This window comes from Drosophila biarmipes, chromosome 3R (assembly GCF_025231255.1).
Source record: "Drosophila biarmipes strain raj3 chromosome 3R, RU_DBia_V1.1, whole genome shotgun sequence".
Taxonomy (NCBI): Eukaryota; Metazoa; Arthropoda; class Insecta; order Diptera; family Drosophilidae; genus Drosophila; species Drosophila biarmipes.
In genome coordinates, this window is record NC_066616.1 from 31,266,596 (window position 1) to 31,287,156 (window position 20,561).

The window sequence follows — 20,561 nt, forward strand, 5'->3', positions numbered from 1 at the left end:
GTGTGGACCGGCGTTTTCACAAAACATCTACTACACTCCAACCGAAATTGCAGACGGAGGAGGAGCTGCAGCCGGAGCCAGTCAAGTGTTGAGCTTAGACACAATTTATCAGCTGAACGATTTGATTTATATGGTTAGACATGGCATGCGTCACGTCAGGGCTGCTGCGGATACACTTGGAAAAATTGAAACAATGTTGAAAATACATACTACTTAACATATTTTCAGTAATGCTTATAAGTTACGAGTAAACAACTTTACTTTAAACCTAGTTAATTCACTGGAAATAAGTAAAATTCGGGCTTGAAACACTGCAAATGCAGAAAATTAGAGAATTCAAGCAGAAATCCATAGAGGCATCCCACATCTAAATCGGAGCTAGATTATCCAAGTTATGGAATCTAGAAGTTCCGTTTTGGGGTCCCCATACTGAAACCCTTTGGAAATACGAAAAAATCTGACTTGAAAATAGGCTAAAATTTTGACCATCTCTTTAAATAAATATCTTAATGTAGATTATTAGAAAATTAAACCACAAATTCATAGAGGTATCCCATAACTAAATCTGAGCTAAATTACCCAAGTTATGGAATCTAGAAGTTCCGTTTTGGGCTCCCATGCGACTCCCATTGGAAATATGAAAAAATCTGACTTTAAAATAGGCTAAAATTTTGACCATCTCTTCAAATAAATATTTTAATGTAGATTATTAGAAAACTAATCCACAAATTTATAGAGGTATCCCACATCTAAATCGGAGATAAATTACACAAGTTATGGAATCTAGAAGTTCCGTTTTGGGCTCCCATGCGTCAGCCATTGGAAATATGGAAAAATCTGGCTTAAAAATTGTATAAAATTTTCACCATTTCTTTTTATAAATATTTGAATGTAGAATGTAAGAGAACTCAACCACAAATTTATAAAGGTGTCCCGCGTGTTAATCGGGATTAAATTGCCAAAGGTATAACATTAAATTATATCTATGAAACGAATTAGATTACTAGAGATTCGAGCACAAATTCATTCTAACTAATACCTTTTTCTTCGAGTGTGCCCGTTATTGTTTCTTACTCGGTTTTCATTATTATGTTATGTGTGTTTTATCTGGCTGCCATTTGTGGAGCACTTGCTCATGAAAATGGAAAGTATATGGTTGGCGAGAAAGAAAAGAAATTGCGGCCCACTGAGATGTTAATGCTAACATGCATGCCTAAACATAAAAATTATAACCACATACTTGCCAGTTGGGTTTGTGCTCTTCGATTGCGACTTGGGACCTGGTAGTTGCTAGTTGGACTTGGACTTGGACTTGGACGAGGAGCTGGAGTGGGACTTGTACTTGTACCTGGTTAGGACTGGTGTGAATAACCTGGCTCATGGTTGGTGCGTGCCTCGCCGATCCTCATCACAGGCAACCATTGAGTCGCTGCGATATTAGCTGCCACGCCAAACAATTTGCGAAGAGGAAAGTAACTCTTGTTGGTTGTCACTTTGTTGCGGCATTATTGAAGGCTTAACCCCATTAGCTGAATTGGCGCACTTGCCAATCGGCTGCAAAGATCGACGAAGAAACCCGAAGAAACAGGTAGAAAGAAGACAAGGGCCAGAAGAAGCCCAACTTTCTGCGAAGAACAGCGGACGAAACTTTTACCCAGCGCCAGAAAAGTAAAAAGACCGAAGACCACATCAAACAACAAAAGAAAACAAAGTCGGACAATGTAAACTCATTCACGAAGCTGGATGGTGTTTCTCCGGCAGAGAAGACGAGAGCATCTGCATCTCGGGGGCAGGTCTCGCGTTTTTAGTACCTCCGCGGTTTTAGATCCATTCAGAGAATGCAGAGAAAGAAAAGAAATGATCATCATTTGATCATATCAATTGCTGATTGCTTAAAAGGTATTTTCCTACCTCTATAAAAGTGTTTTCTCTAGTTTCAGGTACTAAAAGGAAATATTTCAAAGCGTAAAAATAATAGCCTTAAATGAGATGTCTTTATAGATTTTCCATTGATAGAAATTTGTAAGCTTACTCTGAACAACACTCAATTAATTAAATTACCTATAGAAGATTTATATGCATATATGTAAACGATTTCTTCAAGAACCATGATCTTCTTAAAACATTTGAGGGTAGTTAAAGATACTATATCGCACAGCTACTACCTATGTTAATGAACATAATGTCTAAAACTTACACCATTTCTTCCAAGTGACTTTGCCATAATTTACTAAAGATACATTTCTTGTACAGCAAAAACCATGAGATATCTTGCGATGCCATTTCTTCTTCCTTCTTCTTTTTTATTATTTAGAATATGGAAACTAAATTTAAAGTATTTTCACTGACAATACGTTTTTCTTGCCCTTATATCATTTCTTCCAAGTGACCTTACCGGGAGTTACTAAAGATACATTTCTTGTAGAGCAACCATGAGCCATCTTGCGATCCAATTTCTTGCTGTGCATCGGGGCAAACCAGTTTCACCTGCAGAGCGGCTCCAGAGAGCTTGGCCCAGAAGGCGAAGCCCAGTCAGCTCGGTTTCGACCAGCTTCAGTTGAGCTGCGGCGCTTCGATGGATCGGACTTGGCGGAAGTGAAGTGAAAGAGTGAAGCGGGCCCATTCAGACCGATGCGATACGATCCGGACTCGATTCGATTCGATCTTAACCGTTTTGGAGAACCGGCAGTGGCGGAGAACGACGCAGGCGCAGGCGCAGAAGCGAACGCTGCGAAATTGTTACCGCTGCGCATGCGCAGACAGGCCGTACTTGTTGTTGCGCTATCGCGGCTTAATTACCAACGCCCCCCGCGGAAAAGCCCCGGAAAAGCCACCGACCCGAGTTGTTTGTCTGCATTTTTCAACGGTGGTGTGTGCCAGTGTGAGTGCTAGAGGCCATCTCTCTGGGAAAACATTCTTCCCGAGCGGAGCTTTCTTTTTGTGTATAACAAAAGAGAACTAGGCGCAAACAGAAATCCGAAAAAAACAAACGTAAACATCGCGAACTTGTGCAATCCGGCCACAAAAACAAAAGACCCGCGAAGCAGTGGTTCCCAGGCATCAGCATAAAGTGCAATTTACCAGCAGCGCCCGAAAATGTAAGCCAAAAGTATAAATCACAAAAATATAATGAAACAGGTTACGAGAAAGAGCCGAGATGTGTGATTAACATATTTCCCATCAAAGCGTTTACACGCAATGCAAAGTGTGCCTGTGTATCTGCTAGCTCGGCTATCTCGGCGTGTATCTGCAGCTGTATCTGTATCTGTATCTGCGTATCTGTGAAACAAGAAGTGGATCCAATCGGGTCCCATCCCATCCCATTTCGAGTGCCATCCATTCCGTGTGGCAATGCAACCTTGAGGCTGTCCACCACATCGAATCGCATAGCGCCCATGCATTTCAATGGGCAAAACAGCGTTTTCAGGGAGATTTTCGATTTTCGTTATTCGTTTTCGAAACCCCGAGAGTCGTTTTATGGACTCAATAAATTTACATACGCCAGCCTCTGCTTGTTTTGTCTGGCTGTGGGTATCTACGATCGTTCAGCAAACAGGGGCGCAAAAGACTGGCCAAATACCTATGCCAAATCCCAAATACCTTCCATGATTTGGACCCATGGACCGCAGAGTAAATAGCACAAATAACGCGAAACCCAAAAGTAATGCAAATAGAAATACGGCCAGACGTAAAAGCATCTTTTCTCGTGTTTGCTTGTTGTTGTCGGTGCGCATTAAAAAGCAAACAGTAACCAATGAACACGGCCAACAACCAACAGCAACAACAACCACCGCCGACCACCGTACTACCAATAACGGTACAGCCAATGCCGCGAGAGTGAGAACCAAGAATTCCGAATCCAGGTCCCAAGTGCCGGAGCCGCGAAAGATCATGGCTCCACGAATCACTCATGCGCTGCCAAAGGCGCTTTGATAATTGCCTTGGAGTGGAACTACCTCAGCCGAATTCCCAGCATGTTAATGGGTGTCTCATTGATCAGAAATCACAGGAATTATTTTTAGGTTCCATGAAAAGCTCATATCTTTAATGAATCTGTTCCAAAGATAACAATCAAATAGTTTCTTACAAGCCCCGTTCTATAACTTTTATAACAGAGTATAAAAGAAAGCATGTCTTAACAAAACTTTTCCAGTGACTATCATCAACTAGTTTATGCATGCTGATAGCTAAATTATTCGACAAATTTACATTTTCCTAAAGAAGTCTGCCTACAAGATAGATAGAAATAGAGTTCTGCACGCAAAACTTTATTATAATATCCCTAATGACATACAAAGAGAAAACTAGATAAAGTTATACACGCAAAACAGGAATGAAATAATATTAAAAAAACAGAATATAAAATAAATTGTGTTACGAAATGGGGTTCTCTATAAGACAAAGATCTAAAAAGCTAAGGTACTCAGCAGATTATTATGGTATCCACAACATTTTTCACATTATTTAAGATAAAAAGGTTTTATTTACAAGCACTCTACCGCATGCTTAAATAATTAGCGACCACTTATCAAGCATAAATTGGAAGTTTGCTAATTATTATGTGAACTAATCTTCCGTAGTTACTTTTAGCATACACCTGTCTAAAATTACAGAGCTTTACGAAAAGTGATACCAACAAAACCGAGAGTTAATACCCGCGTGGTATTTATAGAGTAGCTACTTCAGTGACACCTCTGATAGCTAGAATGACGAACAAGACGGCACAAATGCCTCGAATATGTCGGCATTACCAAAATTACTCATACCACTCGTAGGCAGCCTCACTCGCTGCTCTTTGTTGGCCAGCTCGCTTGATTATAGCCTTCATTTCATTCTTTTTTCTTTCGATCGGACCTTGGTGTCGACGATTGTTGTTGTTGTTGGCCACAAGTATGCGGCTTATTCCGAAATAGCCGGAGACATCGGTATGCAAATCAAATGTTCTAAGCGAACGCGGCGATAATGGGTAAATGACCAAATACGATACGGAACACCGAACACAGAGATCTCTGCTCTCGAAACGAGTTTCACCCAGCAAGACCAGAAACGCAAAAGTAATAATAATGCCAATCCATTCCTCAATTGCAGCGAGATGGAAGCGTGGAAGCAGCTGCCAAACGGAGGGCGTTTTCTGCTCGTACTCCTGGTCTGCATCGCCCACTTAGGGCAGCAAATCTCCGCCTGGCGCCCCTGTCCGGAGCTCAGTCCCGCCCTGCGTCTGCCATGCAGGTGAGGTTGTCGTGCCTATAGCAATGGCATTGTGCCATTCTACATCCCGTACTATGCCATATCATACCATTATATACCATCCTATACCATCCTATACCATCCTATACCGTCCTATACCATCCTATACCATCCTATACCATCCTATACCATCCTATACCATCCTATACCATCCTATACCATCCTATACCATCCTATACCATCCTATACCATCCTATACCATCCTATACCATCCTATACCATCCTATACCATCCTATACCATCCTATACCATCCTATACCATCCTATACCATCCTATACCATCCTATACCATCCTATACCATCCTATACCATCCTATACCATCCTATACCATCCTATACATAATATATAGTATACCATTGTAAACCATACCACATTATACCTTACCATACCATACCGTACCACTCAATATGGTGACCAGCATGGCAAGAGCGACAGCGAATTTCCGCTGTCGGTCGGGTATTATTTTAATATCACAAAATTACCGCCAACTGCAATTTAATTTGGCTTTGTTTTCCCCTGCAATCACCGATCGTGGACCGACGACAATTACAGGTGCAATGTGGTTCCGTTTGCGGCGACTGGTCAGCTGGGAGCCGTGGCCATGGACTGCGATCGCGTTGTCTTCCACGGCGATGCCCCGCAACTGCCTTATGGAGCGCCCATCGTGGCGTATACGCAACGTCACAGCGGCCAACAGGTGCTGCCCGCCCAGGTGAGTTGGGTGTTGCAATATGCCAGAGATAAACCGCACTGAGATCGGGGGATTTCGACACTTTTTGATGATCTCACTGGCCCAATAAACGGTTCGGATTGGTGTCAATCAGATCTTGTTTACCATTGATGTGACATGCCCAGTAAAAACTGATAATAATCTTGGATCTCTGTTTATATATTATTAAAGTTATTCAGGAATTTACCATAAAGAAATAAAAATAATACAAAATCATAAATTCATGTCATCTTAATCTTATATTTTTATTATTATTCTCTCCAATTGCAGACTTTCGGCCAGCTGAAGCTGACCATTGAGGAGCTGGATCTGTCCTACAATCTCATCCGCAGGATTCCGGAGAAAGCCTTCGATGGTCTCAAGGAATCGCTGAACGAATTGCGGCTGGCCAATAATCTATTGGGCGACAATCTGAATCCCATCTTTTCCACCGCCGAACTGCATGTGCTGAAGAACCTGAGGATCTTGGATCTGTCCGGAAACAAGATCAAGCTCATCGAGGAGGGTCTTCTCAAGGGCTGTGTGGACCTGAAGGAGTTCTACATAGATCGCAACGGCTTGACGGCAGTGCCCACCAACTCTCTCAATGGACCGAGTGCCCTGAGACACCTTTCGCTGCGCCAGAACCAGATTGGTAAGACGGACTAGCCAAGTTAATGCAATCGAAACCGCAACTGGTATAATTAAAGCAAGCCCCCAAGTCGTAATCGTAAAGAGAGCAATTATTTGTGGTTGTAAGGGCAACAAATTAAAAATCATGCACAACCTTGAATACGCATTGGCAATTAAAACTGGGAGCATTGGATTCTAAAATTGATTTTTTCTTTGCTACAGGAACCATTCTTCCAGACTCTTTCAATGCCCAGCGCCAGTTGGAGATCATAGATCTGCGGCACAATGTCATCCGCAGCATCGACAGCCAGGCCTTTAGGGGTCTGCAGAAGATCCGGGAAATCAAGCTGGCCGGAAACCGTATCGGTAACCTCAACAGTGATGTCTTCGAGAAACTGCCGTCGCTGCAGAAGCTAGATCTGTCCGAGAACTTCTTCAGTCAGTTCCCCACAGTGGCTCTGGCTGCAGTTCCCGGAGTAAAGCACCTAAATCTGTCCTCAAACATGTTGCAGGTACATAAAATAATATGATGTTATATGATATGATGATATAAGTGGAGATCCTATTAATCAGTTAACAACTACAGCCATATTATATAATTTACTTAATATATTCTCTTTCGACAGCAATTGGACTACACCAACATGCAGGTGGTAAGGTCTTTGGAAAGCCTGGATATCAGTCGCAACACCATCACCAGCATAACACCAGGAACTTTCCGGGAGATGGGTGCTCTCAAGTATCTGGACCTTAGCTTGAACTCTCTGAGAACGGTGAGTAATACTTCAGAAACTCTGAAACTTCTTAAAAACCCTGATTCTACAGATTGAAGACGATGCCTTGGAGGGCTTGGACAGCCTGCAGACGCTCATCATCAAGGACAACAACATCCTCTTGGTGCCAGGCACTGCCCTGGGTCGCCTGCCGCAGTTGACATCCCTGCAATTGGACTACAATCGAGTGGCTGCGCTCTCCTCCGAGATCCTGGGTTCCCTTCAGGCGGGAGATATAACCACCCTTACTTTGTCGAGGAATGTCATCCGGGAACTACCCCCGGGAAGCTTCCAGATGTTCAGCAGCCTGCACACCTTGGATCTGTCCGGAAATTCCCTGGCCTTGATCAATGCAGATACCTTTGCGGGATTGGAGAGCACTTTGATGGCCCTGAAGCTATCGCAGAACAGGTTAACTGGTCTTGGAGGAGCTCCTTGGGTTTTGCCCGAGCTGAGAGCACTGGATCTGAGTGGCAATAGCCTTACCGAGCTGCCCAGCAACATTTTCGAGGAACTGGAGAATCTGCAATCTCTCAACCTGAGTGGCAATCACCTGACCCCACTTACTGGAGCTCTCTTCAAGCCCCTGGATCGCCTGCAGGTCATTGATCTAAGTCGCTGTAACATACGCCAGATAAGCGGTGACCTTCTGGCAGGATTGCAGGATCTGAAGCACATTTACCTCAACGATAACCAGCTGCAGGAGCTCCAGGATGGCAGCTTCGTCAACCTGTGGAACATCAGCTCCATTGACCTGTCCAACAACCGCATTGGATCCATTCGCTCCGGAGCCTTTGTGAATGTGATGAAGTTGCAGAAACTGAATCTTCATGGCAACCAGTTGTCCGCTTTCAAGGGAGAGTATTTCAATACGGGAACGGGAATAGAGGAGTTGGACATTTCGGACAACCAGCTGAGCTACCTGTTTCCCTCCTCCTTCAGAATTCATCCGAGATTGAGGGAAATCCGAGCGGCTAATAATAAGTTCTCCTTCTTCCCGGCGGAACTTATTTCCTCCCTGCAGTACCTGGAGCACATTGATCTGTCCTTTAACCAACTGAAAACCATTGAGGAACTAGACTTTGCTAGACTGCCCCGCCTTAGGGTGCTTCTGGTGGCCAACAACCAGCTGGACATGGTCAGCGAGATGGCCTTCCACAACTCCACCCAACTGCAGATCTTGGACCTGGCCCACAATAACCTGGATCGCATTGGAGAGAGGACTTTTGAGGGCTTGGTGCGATTGGAGCAGCTCAACCTGGAGGGCAACCGGCTGTCGGAGCTTTCGGATGGGGTCTTCGAGCGCTCCAAGCTCCAGATGCTGGAGAATATAAACCTTGCAAGGAATCGCTTTGAATATGCTCCTCTGAATGCCCTGCAAAGGCAATTCTTCTTTGTGTCCTCCGTGGATTTGAGTTACAACAAGATCAAGGAGCTGCCCGGAGATGATAGCATCATGGTGAACATCAAGAGGATCGACCTTTCCTTCAATCCCCTGAGTCCCAAGGCAGTGCACAATGTTCTTAATGAACCCAAGACCGTGAGGGAACTCAGTTTGGCCGGAACGGGTATTGAGAACTTGGAGCTTCTGGAGACACCCTTCCTCCAGTTCCTGAATCTTTCCCACAATAAGCTGAGAAATGTAAAGCCAGAGGTCTTCCAAAGAGTGACTCTCTTGGAGACCTTGGACCTCTCCAGCAATGAGTTGGAGTCCCTGGACGATCTCTCCATGGCTTGGCCTCAACTGCAGGTTCTCCAGACCCTGGATGTGTCCAACAACAGCTTTGAGATCGTCTCCCAGTCGAACTTTGGTAAACTGGAGATGCTGCGTTCGCTGCGCTTGAGCCACCTGCCCCAGTGCACCAGGATCGAGAAGAATGCTTTTAAACAGCTGCCCAATCTGGTCAACTTGGAGGCCTATGACCTTCCCCTGCTTGGCTACCTGGATCTGCAAGGCATCCTGGAACTACTTCCCGGTCTGGAAGTCCTGGATATTGAAGTTAAGGACTCCAGCATAGGCAGCGAGCAGATCCAGCCACTGAAGCATCCGCGTCTCAGAAGCCTGGGCATTAGAGGAGAACGATTAAAGTCCATTTCCTCTGGCACGTTGGCGGGTCTGAAGAGCAGTGACCTGAGTGTCCAGCTAAGAAATACTTCTCTGAGTGCCCTGCCACCAGCTCTGCTGTTCCCGGTGCCCAGATCCTCCCACCTCAACCTAGATGTCGAGGGATCCAAGATCTCAGTGCTAGTGCCCCAGTTTCTGAACGCTCTTGAGGATCGCCGTGCTAGTCTGCAGCTGCAGGGCTTGGCCAGCAACCCCATAAACTGCGATTGCAATGCTAGAGCTCTCCGGAGGTGGCTTCCCAGCTCTGGAATGCCGGATGTCACCTGTGCCGCGCCTGCCTACCTGGTCAACCGGAAGCTCATCGAAGTGGGCGACGATGAACTCACCTGTGATGCCCGCAGGATGACTTCCTCCACCTCCAGACCCACTGCCCCAGTGCCCCATCTCTTGAAGACCTCCAGCCAGCTGGTCACAAGAAGCAGCTCCACCACCGAGGAACCCTTGATCATCTGGAGCCTGGAGCCCACACAGCCTCCAAGCCTGAAGAAGATCAAGACCAAGGCTCCGCTGATGAAGGCCCAATCCCCGATCATAAGCAATGATGACACTCTGATCATAGGCATCGTGGGGGGCGTGGTAGCCTTCATAGCCATCCTCATCATCATCATCTGCATCATAAGGCTGCGCATGAGCAATGCGGAGTACCAGCAGAATGCAGCCATGATAGGCATCCCGGCGGGCATGCAAATGGGAGCCCACAATGCGGCCTACAACTACAAGAACGGAGCGGGAGCCGCCCTCTATGCGGTGCCTCCTTACCAAGCCAGCTATGCCACGCTGCCGCACAAGGCCGCCTCCATCCACCAGTCCAGCCAGAATCTCTCCCAGCGCCAGCAGCGGGAGCAGCAGCAGCAGCAGGCGGCAGCGGCGGCGGCGGCCTACTCGACCATGTCCCGCATGTCGTACTTCAGCGGAGCGGGCGGAGGAGGAGCAGGCGGAAATGGCAATGGCGATGGGGCCGAGAGCCTCACGCATCAGCATCCGCACCAGCACCAGCCCTACATCATATACTCGGATGACAAGGCCTACAGATAAGCCGACATCGAGGGCGTCTTCATCTTTCCCACTCCTCCTCAACCGCCTCCTCCATTCTGTCCATTTCAATATCAGTCAGTCAGTCAGGCGCATCGCCGCAAACAGGTTCTACATTATATCGCCGCTCTCAGCCAACGTTGTATATAGACTTAAACAAAAACACTCTAACTGTAACCCTAACTATATCTATGTCTAACCATAGTTAAGTGCAAGCAAATCGCTTACGCGGAATAAACAAATTTAGTATAATACACATTTCGAGTCTATTTGCGGGGGTGGGGAAGTCCCAATCTGTTTGCCCAGCTGTGTATCAGGTATGTCTCCGGAAATCCCAAAAAAGCAGTCTACCACTACTTTTTAACTAGATCAACTATCAAGTGGTATGATAAGATCAATATTTTTAGACAAATGTTTGAGATCTTGACGTTTCACACTGAACAACTTCTAAAAATGTAATAATTCTAGTTGGCCAAACGATTTCCTCTGTGATTATTATCTTTTCTACCTATAGAAACAATTTATAACCTTATCTTGACTTGAACTTGATTGAACATTTCACTTGTGAAATGAATTTCAGTAGTGTGCTTATTACGTATTTCATTAAATAGTAACGAAACCTAATTGTCCTTATCAATAACTTACTATTATAACTTTTAGCAAACAAACGAGAGCACCTTCGATTTGAGCGACTTTAATACAATAAATTTATCATACAAGATAATTTCATAAAAATGTATATGTGTATAAATATGTTATGTATATATGTATGCAACTTCAAGATCGCTATTCACAGTCTTTGTATTCCGTATCTTTCACTGAATAACAACAAAACCAGTTATCATTCCACTTTAAATGCCAACGAACATTTTGTGTGTTTTCAAATGCACAAACTTAAACTAACAAAACTAATCAATACAAACAGACTTTGTGTGAAATGCACGCCTTAACTAAGTAGTAACCACGATAAACAACAACTGACGTCCGAGACTGGCCGTCCCGCTCAGAAGCAACGTAGGGCAAATCACTTTGGCAACTTGAGAGCTAGGTAGTGCCTTCCACCGCATGGCGCAGATATCCAGCTAGGCCATTTGAGAGTACGAGGTATGCAGCTTGTAGTTGCGACGGCGGTAGTAGATCATGAGGCCATAGCTGGCGAACAGCAGAGCGATGACGATTAAAATAAGTATGCCTGGCGAAAGAACGATAATGCTTTAATTCCATTAGACCGCAATCAGCATTTACTCACCCGTCGCCGTGCCCAGATTGGCCTCCTCATAAGTCATCATCATTGTGGTGCGCTTGCATTCACGCTCCCAATCCACAGGGAGCACGTCCTGATAAAGTTTGACCAGGTTTTTCAGTGGGCAGGAAGGACCACAACCTGGAATGTCCAGAGGCAGGGGATCGGCGGTGGAGTTCTTATAAAAAATGGACACCAGTGGCGTGTTGCTCTCATCCAGACGCATCTCCATCAGTATGCAAGCCGTGTAGGGAGGACTGTGCAGCTGAAGGATCGGAAAATATGACTTAAAATCGCGTACGAGTCCAAACTAAGTCTTAATACTACCTCAAACAACTTTAGCGCGTTCAAAACGTTGGCTACGGTCGTATCATGAGCACTATAGACCCACATTGAACGATCTGGTTTTAGGCGCCGGGAGGATTTCTCTTCGAACCGCTTGAAAATGTCCTTCAGCAAAGGACCCGCCTTTAGCCTGGCCAGCTTTCGCGTATAGGAGCTGATAGCGAAAGCGAAATTGGCCACATAAGTAAGCTCTTCGCTACCATAAACCTTTTCAGTCCACTCCGGCAGCGTCATATTGTACAGACTCTCAATGAACAAGGTGTTATTCAAATACTGGCCATCCACGAAGGTCTTGACTAAGCGTCCCGTTTTTTCGCTCAAGTAGGCAAAGAGATCACGGTGTTTTTCGGTCATGGCCTTGAACTCTGGCGAGGACTCCAGGGTGGCCAGCTCGTAGTCGTAGGCGGGGCAGGGAGCTTTTTGGGCCAGGATGGGATCCTCCTTCTCGGGCATCGTGTGAATGGGTATGGGCTGCCACTTAATGTCTGTGTTCCAGATGTCCTCACCTTGGGGCTCATACAGACCAGCCAGATTGGACTGGGCACTCATGAGGGTGCGATCCACGTCGGTGGATTGGACAAAGATATCCTCGTTGGAGTATTGGGTGGGCAACAGGTCAGCATATCGATTTCTCAGCCATTTCCCCAGATCGTAGTGCTCTTGCTTGCCAAGCTGTGAAGTTAAAGTTTGGTTTATACTGGGTTTAATCTAGGTTAATCCCCGTTTTAGGGCCACTTACATTGGTCAGCTGACCCCAGCCGGTGGACCAGAACTTCCTGTCGCCCCAGGGATCCTTGGGATACGGATCCACGGGCGTTCTGTCGCCGTGGCGATATATCTGCAGAGCATAAAACCGATAAAGCAGGCGCTCTCCACCCAGACAAGCGAAACTCTTACCACATGCACAAACTTCAGTTGGCCAGGCAATGTGGCCAACATTTCTGCTGGCTGACCTTCGGCATTAGCATTGCCGTGGAGGGCATTGGCCAGGCCGAGAGACAGCACACAAAGCAGGGGGACCACGATGAGGCAGCGCTGGCGGAGGTGGTTCCACATCTTCAGAGCCACACTTGTTACAAGTGACGCACAGCGACTGCGGGAAAACATATGTGAGCATGTGTCGATGCCAGCTATGGGGTCTACGGCTATTCGGGGGGGAGTATATCATGCCTTTACCTCAACCGTATAACTGGCGATCTGGTCGTGCGTCGTTTGCATATATACACCTGGCAGTATGAAGTTTATAAAATTTCAGATTTCCTTGTTTATAAAATTTTGGAAACAAGTTTGATAACCACACACAAAGCTTTGTTCCCCCGATAACGATTATTCGGCACAGACAACCCTGGTTCGTAACTGTAACTGCTTGGCGGGCAGTTTGAAAGTGAAACACGCAACTGGTATCTATGATTGTATTGATTGACTCGTATCTAGTTGCACACAAGTAATATGGTTATTTAAGTATTGCATAAATATCGAAACAGTCTTAACTACGAATAACAAATATACTGCTGATGTTGGTCTTAAGAGTACACGGCTAAAGGACAAATTAAAAGAAAAGTCGTCGGTTTCCTAACTAAAAGATTCCGCGCGCGAAACGATGGAAAACAAAATTCGGCTATTACATTATGAACTGGAGTACACAAGGACTGGCAAACTTCGTGGTGGCGTTGCACTTGCTTAAAATCTCCTATTACCGCCCGTATTTGGTCCGGGTCTGGGTCCGCTGAAGCTGAAAGGTAAGTTTACCATAGATTACTGGGGGTTATATGGTGTGGTTAAAGCTAAACCCACCGGTTTCTTTGGCCTGGCGCTCCGCCTCCGCTGCCCAGAGGCGGGAACTCCGAGTGATATGCATTCATGCCATTCTGATTGTGATTTTTACCCCCTGCTCCGCCGCGCTTGTTTGGGCCTCCACCGCCGCCGCCTTGTTGGCTGTTGGATTCGTGGCTGCTGCCACGTCTGGCATTAAAGCCTCCAGCGCCGCCTCCATTAAAGAAGCCACGTCCTCCTGGCGGATTGCCCCTGTTGGGAGGAGGTACAAAATTGTAAGTAATTCGGAGAGTAACCTATTATACAACTAACCCATTAGCACCGCGATTTCCCGAGTTCACGGGCCCGTTGCCAAAGCGTCCAAAGCCCATTTGATGCTGCTGATGCTCTACGGGCAGGGCAAAGCCCCGGCGATCCTGTCGCACATGATTGCCTCCTGATCCACCGCCGCCACCACTCCTCTGATGCAGGGATCCTCCTCCCCCGCCAGAGGAGCTGCCCCCATGGAAGTCATTATTACTGACTCCGCCGTATGCACTGGTCGGACTGTTCTTGAAGTTTCTCCTCCCAGCCTGAGATCCATTGTTGTCCCGCTGCTGAAACCGACTGTTGCCGAAGCGTCCTCCGTTTCCCTCGTTGTTGCCGCCAAATTTGCCACCGCCTGCAAATTTGTTCCTAAAGCCCTGGCCCTGACTGGAAGATTCATTGCTGTGTTGTGGCGGACCCTTGGAATAGGGAGCACTGCGCTGTTGTCTGTAGTTGGACTCGCTCCTTACAGGACCAAATTTGTTTCCGCCGGCATTGGAGCCCCTTGGGCCACCGCCTTCGTTGGAATATCTGCCACTGCCGGTTTCTTCGCGGAAGCCGCGCTTAAAGTTGTTGCCGGATTCGGAAGGTCTTTTGTCTGACCCGCCACTTTGACCTGGAAGAGATATGATTTAGTTGGTGCACCTTGGGAGTGGGTAATGCCTACTCTCTGAGGGCCTGCGACCCGGATTGTCACCAGAGCCCGGAGGACCGCCACGACTGCCATTCCCTGTGCCGTACTTCGGCCTGCCCGCCTCCACCACGATGGGCTGGCCCTTGAAGACGGTGCCGTTCAGGGCGGCGATGGCCGCATCCGCCATCTCCGTGGTCTCCAGGTGGACGAAGGCGCACCTGTTCATCACATCGCATTCGACCACGGAGCCGTAGTTCGAGAACAGGCGACGCAGTTCGTCCGGCTTGCAGCGCGGCAGGCTGCCGACGAACACCTTGGCGGTCTGCATGGAGAAAGCTAGCGGATTACTCTGGACAATCCGGCGGCGGCTACATCTTCAACGCTTACGTACAGTAGACATGTATTTATTTTTCTCTACAACTTTTCGCCTTTTTTCTTCTTTTACTGAATTGGAGATGGCACAATCTGGTGGTCCACCTGACCGATTGGCAAGGGCATCTCTGCCTGCCAGCTACAATCGCTATCGATATCGATAGACCCAAGCCTTTGCTGTTGTTTACAATTTAAATAATTTGAAAAAATTAAGGTTTTTCACGCGCCTTCACTGAAATGTGGCCTCCCGGGAGCGAGGATAGCTACTCCGGCAACATGGACTACGGCAAGAACGTGGTGAACATCCTGCCCAGCGTGGAGATGCTGGTGAACTTCAATGGCGACATGACGCGTTCCAATAAGCGGGCTTGCTTACTGTACGCGGAGCGGATGGATTTCAAGGAGCTGCTGGTAAGTGAATCTAGCTGGGTTCTAGTAAGGATCTCATGTGTATCCCTCGCCCTCAGCAACTCCGTTTGGCGGAGAAGTCCGATCAAAGGCGCATGTACATCACCACCGTGGACAGCACCTCCTTTCAGGAGCTCAAACAGGATCAGTCGCTAAATGTGACCTTCTCGGGATTCCTGGACAATGTAGTTCGCATGTTGAAGGACTGCCAGTCGGGCAAACTGGAGCTCCATCTGTCTGTCAGAGACCAGAACATTTCCTCCGGCCGAGAAACCCACGACTACCATCTGCAGTTTGTGGAAATAAGGTCCTTCAAGAACCTGGTTCACCTCAGCCTGCCCTGTCGCTCTGCTCCACTGAACACCGTGCTATTCTACATCAACATCATGCTAGACGCCTCCCACAAAAAACAATTTATGCTGGAACAGAGTATCCAGCAGATGCAGGTGGAAATCAACTCACAACGCGCGCACACGGAAAGATTGGGTACAGAAAACAAGAATCTCAGGGAAGCCATAGCAGAGAACACTCGCATTTTGGAGGAGAAGCATGCCGCCGATATCCAGCAGTACCAGGAAAAGCTTGCGAAGGTAAACGAGCAGCGCAGTAACGAGCTGGAGCGGAATCGTAGAGCGATCTCTGGCCTGCAGGCGCAAATGGAAAAGGTTTCTCAGGAGAAAGCGGACCTTAAGGCAGCACAAGAACAGGCCGAGCAGCGATGTCAAACGTTAGGAGAGGAGTTATCCTGCTGCAAGTCGCGAGTGTGCACCTTGAAGGAGCAGAATGACAAACTGCAAGGGGAGCTAGCCAATGCCAGGAAGCAGGAGCGCAAGTTAGAGTACAAGATCGAAGATCTCAAGCAGCACACAGCCGAGCTGCAGGAGCACATCCAAAAGGGCAATAAGGAGAAGGTACGTTTGTAAGATGACTTAACACATTAGAAGACAAAAACCTTAATAATTCGCAGGCCAACCTATCCGCTGAACTGGAGGCGGAAAAGAAGATATTGCACACCAAGCGGCAGGCCTTGGAAATGGCTTCTGAGGAAATCTCCAAAGCCAACCAGATAATTCTCAAGCAGAGCCAGAAGCTGCTCAACCACAAGAAGACCATTGCCTGGCGCACCGAGGTGGCTCTGCAACAGGAGAAGGCTGTCCAGGCCAAGGAGAGTCTGCTAAACCTGCGCGAGGATGAACTGCGTGAGGCACGAATAACCATAGAAAAACTGCGCGAGGAAATCCCCCTACAGCTGCAATCCATGCGGAATTTTGCTCAGGGATTAGAGCAAAAGTATTCCAAACGTAGGTGATGGCTACATCGTATGATTTCTGACACTTATACTTGACTCATTTCAGAGATCCTCATCCTAAAAGAACGGTTATCCATTCCCACTGGCAAGGAAAATCGTCGGTAGATCAACTTATTGTTAGTGCATTTCTCGTTTTTTGTACAAGTTCAGTAAAGTTAGTTGTATTGTTCGGCTCTAGTCATAATCCTCGTGGACGCTTTCACCTGCATGGGCAGTGGCCACGTTCACCGCCTGGCTGATGTCCTCGATTTGGTTCAGTTTCAGCCTCTCCCGGATGAGTTCCGCAATGGCCTTTTGGGTGCGTCGTTCTAGGCGCTCCAGCTTCTTGCTGGCATCCCGCTTGAGATCCCAGTCGGGCTTCCTGGGTGCCAGGTTGGTTATATCAATCTCATCAATGACCATGGGCTGCTGCAATAGACTCAGTTGATCCTCCACAGCGCTTTCTATGTTTCCCGTGGGCTCCTGGGTCAGCACTTCGCCTTCAGTGCTCTCGTTCTGTGGTTTGTAGCTCCGAAAAACGGGTCTGTAGGGTGGATTATATAGTTTTATAGGAGATTCTGATTAAATCTTTTAAAATTACTGACTTGGGTAGCTTTTCATTGGATTCCAAGGAGTCTTCGCCTTTATTCTGCGCTTGTTCCCGGAGTTTTTGAAGGCGTTCCTTTCGTTTCAGAGAGGCTTCTGTCAGCTTGCCCACGCCATTGTTGTCCATGATGCCCATATGGTGATTAGGATCGAAATAATACTATATTTCTTGAGATTTCACTTAGTTTAAGCCGATCCGCGTTTTATTATTGTTTTGTTTATGATTGGCCTATCAGTTATCGATAACTATCTCTTTCGTCACTAGTGTAAAGCTAGAAAATATTTAATTATTCTAATGAAACTTTTTGTTCTACTATCTTCTCACAAATATTTGATACTTTAGGCATTATTATGGATTAAATTTTTTAATGAAAATGCAAAATTGTAACACATTATTATTTTAAATAAATAATTTTAGTGCCGTGACGAATGACAGCTTCAAATTTCGTGTCGCGCCCGAACGGTCTCACTGAAACCCCCAAAACTATCGATCAATCGATTGCGCCCAAGATGGATACACAGCGTTTGTTTTTACGCGAGGGGGAGGAAAATCTGCTGTACTTTTGTGCGCTTTAAACAAACAAAATAGGCATTTCAGCCCATGGAAGTGGACTCTGCATTCTGCCAGCTTCTCTAGCCAACCATTCCAGCCAGATGCGGACAGCCCGGGCCAGCCAATAGGCGGAGACACCTCGACATCGGCAGAGTGCGCCCCCAGCTGCTGTTTTGGAGTAGAGCAGCTAAAATAAACCAGAGCACAGCTCCCGCTCCCGCTCCCGAGCGAATCCCGACCCGCCTCGCATCGAGGTAACTTCTGGGGGCTATTAATATTAGTGGCAGGCTAATTCCTTCGCCCGTCCCCGGCAGCAAAACAAAGGGATCACCCATTGTTCCGACACCGAAACGAGATTGCCCGGCCAGATCCGACACAGCGATCTAAAAATGGAGTGGACGCGCGAAAAGACCCTGCTGCTGATAGGCGAGTACCGCAGCCGTCGCGGGCTGTGGGACATGACTTGTGACGACTACCGGAAGAAGGACGTCAAGCAGCGGCTCTTAAACGAAGTCAGCCAGGTGCTGGGCGGGAATATCCCCATTAACGAGCTGGAGAAGAAGTTCCACACGCTGCGCACGCAGTACCACCGCGAGATCAGTCGCATGAAACGCAAGGAGCCCTACAACTCCAAGTGGTTTGGCTTCAAGAACCTGGTGTTCCTCAGCTCCCCCTACGCCTGCCGCTCCACCAAGGGTCGCCTGAAGACGGATCTGCAGGCCGACGAGCGAAAGTTTGCCCTGGGCGAGGTAAACGCCGATCAGAACAGCGACAGCAGCACCAATCCGGCGAACCAAAACAGCAATACGAACGCCAACATGAACGAGGAGTACCTGCGCAAGAGCCACGCCAGCAGTCGGGCCCAGGAGCTGGAGAAACTCATTGAGGAGACAACCAAAGACGTGGACGACATCGATGAGCCGGAGCTGGAGGAGGGGGAGGTCAAGCCCAAGCAGACCAAGGAGATGAGCGTGCGATTCGTAAACCTCAGCGACCCGGACGAGACGGAGCCGCTAGAGAACCACCACCAGACCCTGATGGACCTGCACCACCACCAGGGCAACACCGTGGAGGCCGTCAGCTTTCAGGCCAACGAGAGCGGCGAGCTGCACTATCAGTCCACTCCAGCCCAGAACACCGGCAACAACAACTCGGTGCACGTGATGCCCACGCGAATCATCAAGATTCAGCGGCGGGACACGGCTGGCGGCCAGGAGGATAGCTACTTCGAGGAGCACACGCAGCTGCATCCGCCGCCGGTGAAGCGCATGTACTTCGAAGCCAGTCCAGCATCGCACAGCACCACCTCCATTCTTTCGCCGGCACTGGAGACCAATGCCAACGGCACGACCAGCAATGTGCTCACCAACACGCCCGGAATCACGATGAGCAACCTGCGCCTGCCCAAGGTAAACTCACCGCCCAAGCCAGCCCAGGCCCAAGCCATCGCCAGTCCGCCTCCGCCCACCATTGTCAGCCTGCCGCCGGCGCGCGATGAGTTCGCCACGTACGGAGAGTATGTGGCCAACGAAATGCGCGCCATCAGCAACCGGGAGGTGCTCGTCGCCCTCAAGCACCGCATAAACACAGCCATCTTCGAGGCCAACATGGCCGAGATAGGCCCGAAATAGATTGATCACTTTAGCTAGAGCTATTAACTACAACTTTAGGTTTAAGGCTGAACATGCAATGTGTCCTCTTGTCTTTGTGCTTTTTATAGGTCGCGTCCCCGTCACTTGTATTCTCATTTGAATTTGTACATTTAACATATGTGTATGTAACAATTTAAATACTTAAGCCAAATATAAAATTTAGTGGAATTACAAGTAGGCACTCGTCTGTTTCAGTTCGTTTCGACATACATTGTGAAAATTTATTGGGTTGTTTTTATTGTTTTTCAAAATGCAGAACCCCATTTGCGAGCCGTTCACCAGTTGGCCAATGAAGTTCGACATTAACCAGCTGGTGAAGGAGTTCCAACCGGAGGAGAAGGGAGGCGTGGTGGACGAGGACAAGTCGCCAAGGGATTTTGTCAATCTCCCCGACAATAATTGGGTGGTTCTGCCCAGTTTCAAGTACCATTTCGAGCATCTGACTCCTTATCTCTCGACTCGCCTGAACAAATATATGCGATGTCGCTTTCGCAGATTTCTGGACAATGTTCCGAGCAACTACGTCACCATCTCTTTATATGGCTCCAATGTTAGCAAGTAAGTTATTAAAAGAGATACCCAAATAATATCGTTACTTATAAATATAAATAAGCATGCCCAAGCCAAGGCGAAAGAGTCTGAATGGTCAATTCTACGGAGTGGATAACAAACTGGCTCCAGTTCCTGCCGTTGCCGATCCCCGATCTCCACAACATCGAAAATAAGATAAAAAATCTATTTTTGGAACAAGTCTTCAGAAATAATACTTTAAATTAATTTAATTTAAATTACTAGTAAATTAAAAAAAATAATATAATAATTATGAATAAATAAATATTTGGATTACTTAATACTTCATTT

At 47.3% G+C, this 20,561-nt stretch overlaps 7 protein-coding genes across 11 annotated transcripts; 4 read left to right on the forward strand and 3 right to left on the reverse strand.

The window, feature by feature from the left end:
• The first annotated feature begins 2,571 nt into the window (after nt 1-2,571).
• LOC108025278 (protein artichoke) lies at nt 2,572-10,772 on the forward strand. Of its 3 annotated transcripts, none has more exons than XM_017095651.3 (7): nt 2,572-3,098; nt 5,089-5,229; nt 5,801-5,960; nt 6,249-6,612; nt 6,813-7,102; nt 7,217-7,363; nt 7,416-10,772. In XM_017095651.3, exons 2-7 carry the CDS (start codon nt 5,093-5,095, stop codon nt 10,521-10,523), a joined length of 4,206 nt encoding a protein of 1,401 aa, XP_016951140.1. In that variant the 5' UTR covers nt 2,572-3,098; nt 5,089-5,092; the 3' UTR covers nt 10,524-10,772. The 3 variants fall into 3 exon arrangements, with proteins under 3 accessions (XP_016951140.1, XP_043947382.1, XP_050744820.1); XM_044091447.2 differs by lacking the exon at nt 2,572-3,098 and adding an exon at nt 4,789-4,966; XM_050888863.1 differs by lacking the exon at nt 2,572-3,098 and adding an exon at nt 4,789-4,925.
• A 426-nt stretch (nt 10,773-11,198) lies between these two features.
• Nucleotides 11,199-13,445, reverse strand: LOC108025280 (prostatic acid phosphatase). Of its 2 annotated transcripts, XM_017095654.3 has the most exons (6): nt 13,285-13,445; nt 13,006-13,201; nt 12,848-12,946; nt 12,091-12,780; nt 11,770-12,028; nt 11,199-11,712 (listed from the first exon to the last, which is right to left on the reverse strand). In XM_017095654.3, the coding sequence occupies exons 2-6, from the start codon at nt 13,162-13,164 to the stop codon at nt 11,603-11,605; spliced, it is 1,317 nt and encodes a 438-aa protein (XP_016951143.1). In that variant the 5' UTR covers nt 13,165-13,201; nt 13,285-13,445; the 3' UTR covers nt 11,199-11,602. The 2 variants fall into 2 exon arrangements, with proteins under 2 accessions (XP_016951143.1, XP_016951142.1); XM_017095653.3 differs by lacking the exon at nt 13,285-13,445 and having other exon boundaries at nt 13,006-13,215.
• A 61-nt stretch (nt 13,446-13,506) lies between these two features.
• LOC108025281 (heterogeneous nuclear ribonucleoprotein A0) lies at nt 13,507-15,315 on the reverse strand. 2 transcript variants are annotated; one of them, XM_050888595.1, is made up of 5 exons: nt 15,213-15,315; nt 14,855-15,157; nt 14,194-14,803; nt 13,903-14,133; nt 13,507-13,840 (listed from the first exon to the last, which is right to left on the reverse strand). In XM_050888595.1, the coding sequence occupies exons 2-5, from the start codon at nt 15,147-15,149 to the stop codon at nt 13,789-13,791; spliced, it is 1,188 nt and encodes a 395-aa protein (XP_050744552.1). In that variant the 5' UTR covers nt 15,150-15,157; nt 15,213-15,315; the 3' UTR covers nt 13,507-13,788. The 2 variants fall into 2 exon arrangements, with proteins under 2 accessions (XP_050744552.1, XP_016951145.1); XM_017095656.3 differs by having other exon boundaries at nt 14,855-15,275.
• Nucleotides 15,316-15,333: 18 nt separating this feature from the next.
• On the forward strand, nt 15,334-17,094 carry LOC108025279 (spindle assembly abnormal protein 6 homolog). Its single transcript, XM_017095652.2, has 4 exons — nt 15,334-15,604; nt 15,661-16,512; nt 16,569-16,902; nt 16,957-17,094. Exons 1-4 carry the CDS (start codon nt 15,431-15,433, stop codon nt 17,013-17,015), a joined length of 1,419 nt encoding a protein of 472 aa, XP_016951141.1. The 5' UTR covers nt 15,334-15,430; the 3' UTR covers nt 17,016-17,094.
• LOC108025282 (coiled-coil domain-containing protein 12) lies at nt 17,017-17,735 on the reverse strand. The gene is made up of 2 exons (XM_017095658.3): nt 17,495-17,735; nt 17,017-17,433 (listed from the first exon to the last, which is right to left on the reverse strand). The coding sequence occupies exons 1-2, from the start codon at nt 17,629-17,631 to the stop codon at nt 17,085-17,087; spliced, it is 486 nt and encodes a 161-aa protein (XP_016951147.1). The 5' UTR covers nt 17,632-17,735; the 3' UTR covers nt 17,017-17,084.
• Nucleotides 17,736-17,993: 258 nt separating this feature from the next.
• Nucleotides 17,994-19,874, forward strand: LOC108025482 (uncharacterized). Its single transcript, XM_017095997.3, has 2 exons — nt 17,994-18,302; nt 18,363-19,874. The coding sequence occupies exon 2, from the start codon at nt 18,438-18,440 to the stop codon at nt 19,677-19,679; it is 1,242 nt and encodes a 413-aa protein (XP_016951486.1). The 5' UTR covers nt 17,994-18,302; nt 18,363-18,437; the 3' UTR covers nt 19,680-19,874.
• An 18-nt stretch (nt 19,875-19,892) lies between these two features.
• Nucleotides 19,893-20,516, forward strand: LOC108025483 (uncharacterized). The gene is made up of 2 exons (XM_017095998.3): nt 19,893-20,258; nt 20,314-20,516. Exons 1-2 carry the CDS (start codon nt 19,951-19,953, stop codon nt 20,423-20,425), a joined length of 420 nt encoding a protein of 139 aa, XP_016951487.1. The 5' UTR covers nt 19,893-19,950; the 3' UTR covers nt 20,426-20,516.
• Nucleotides 20,517-20,561: the final 45 nt, after the last annotated feature.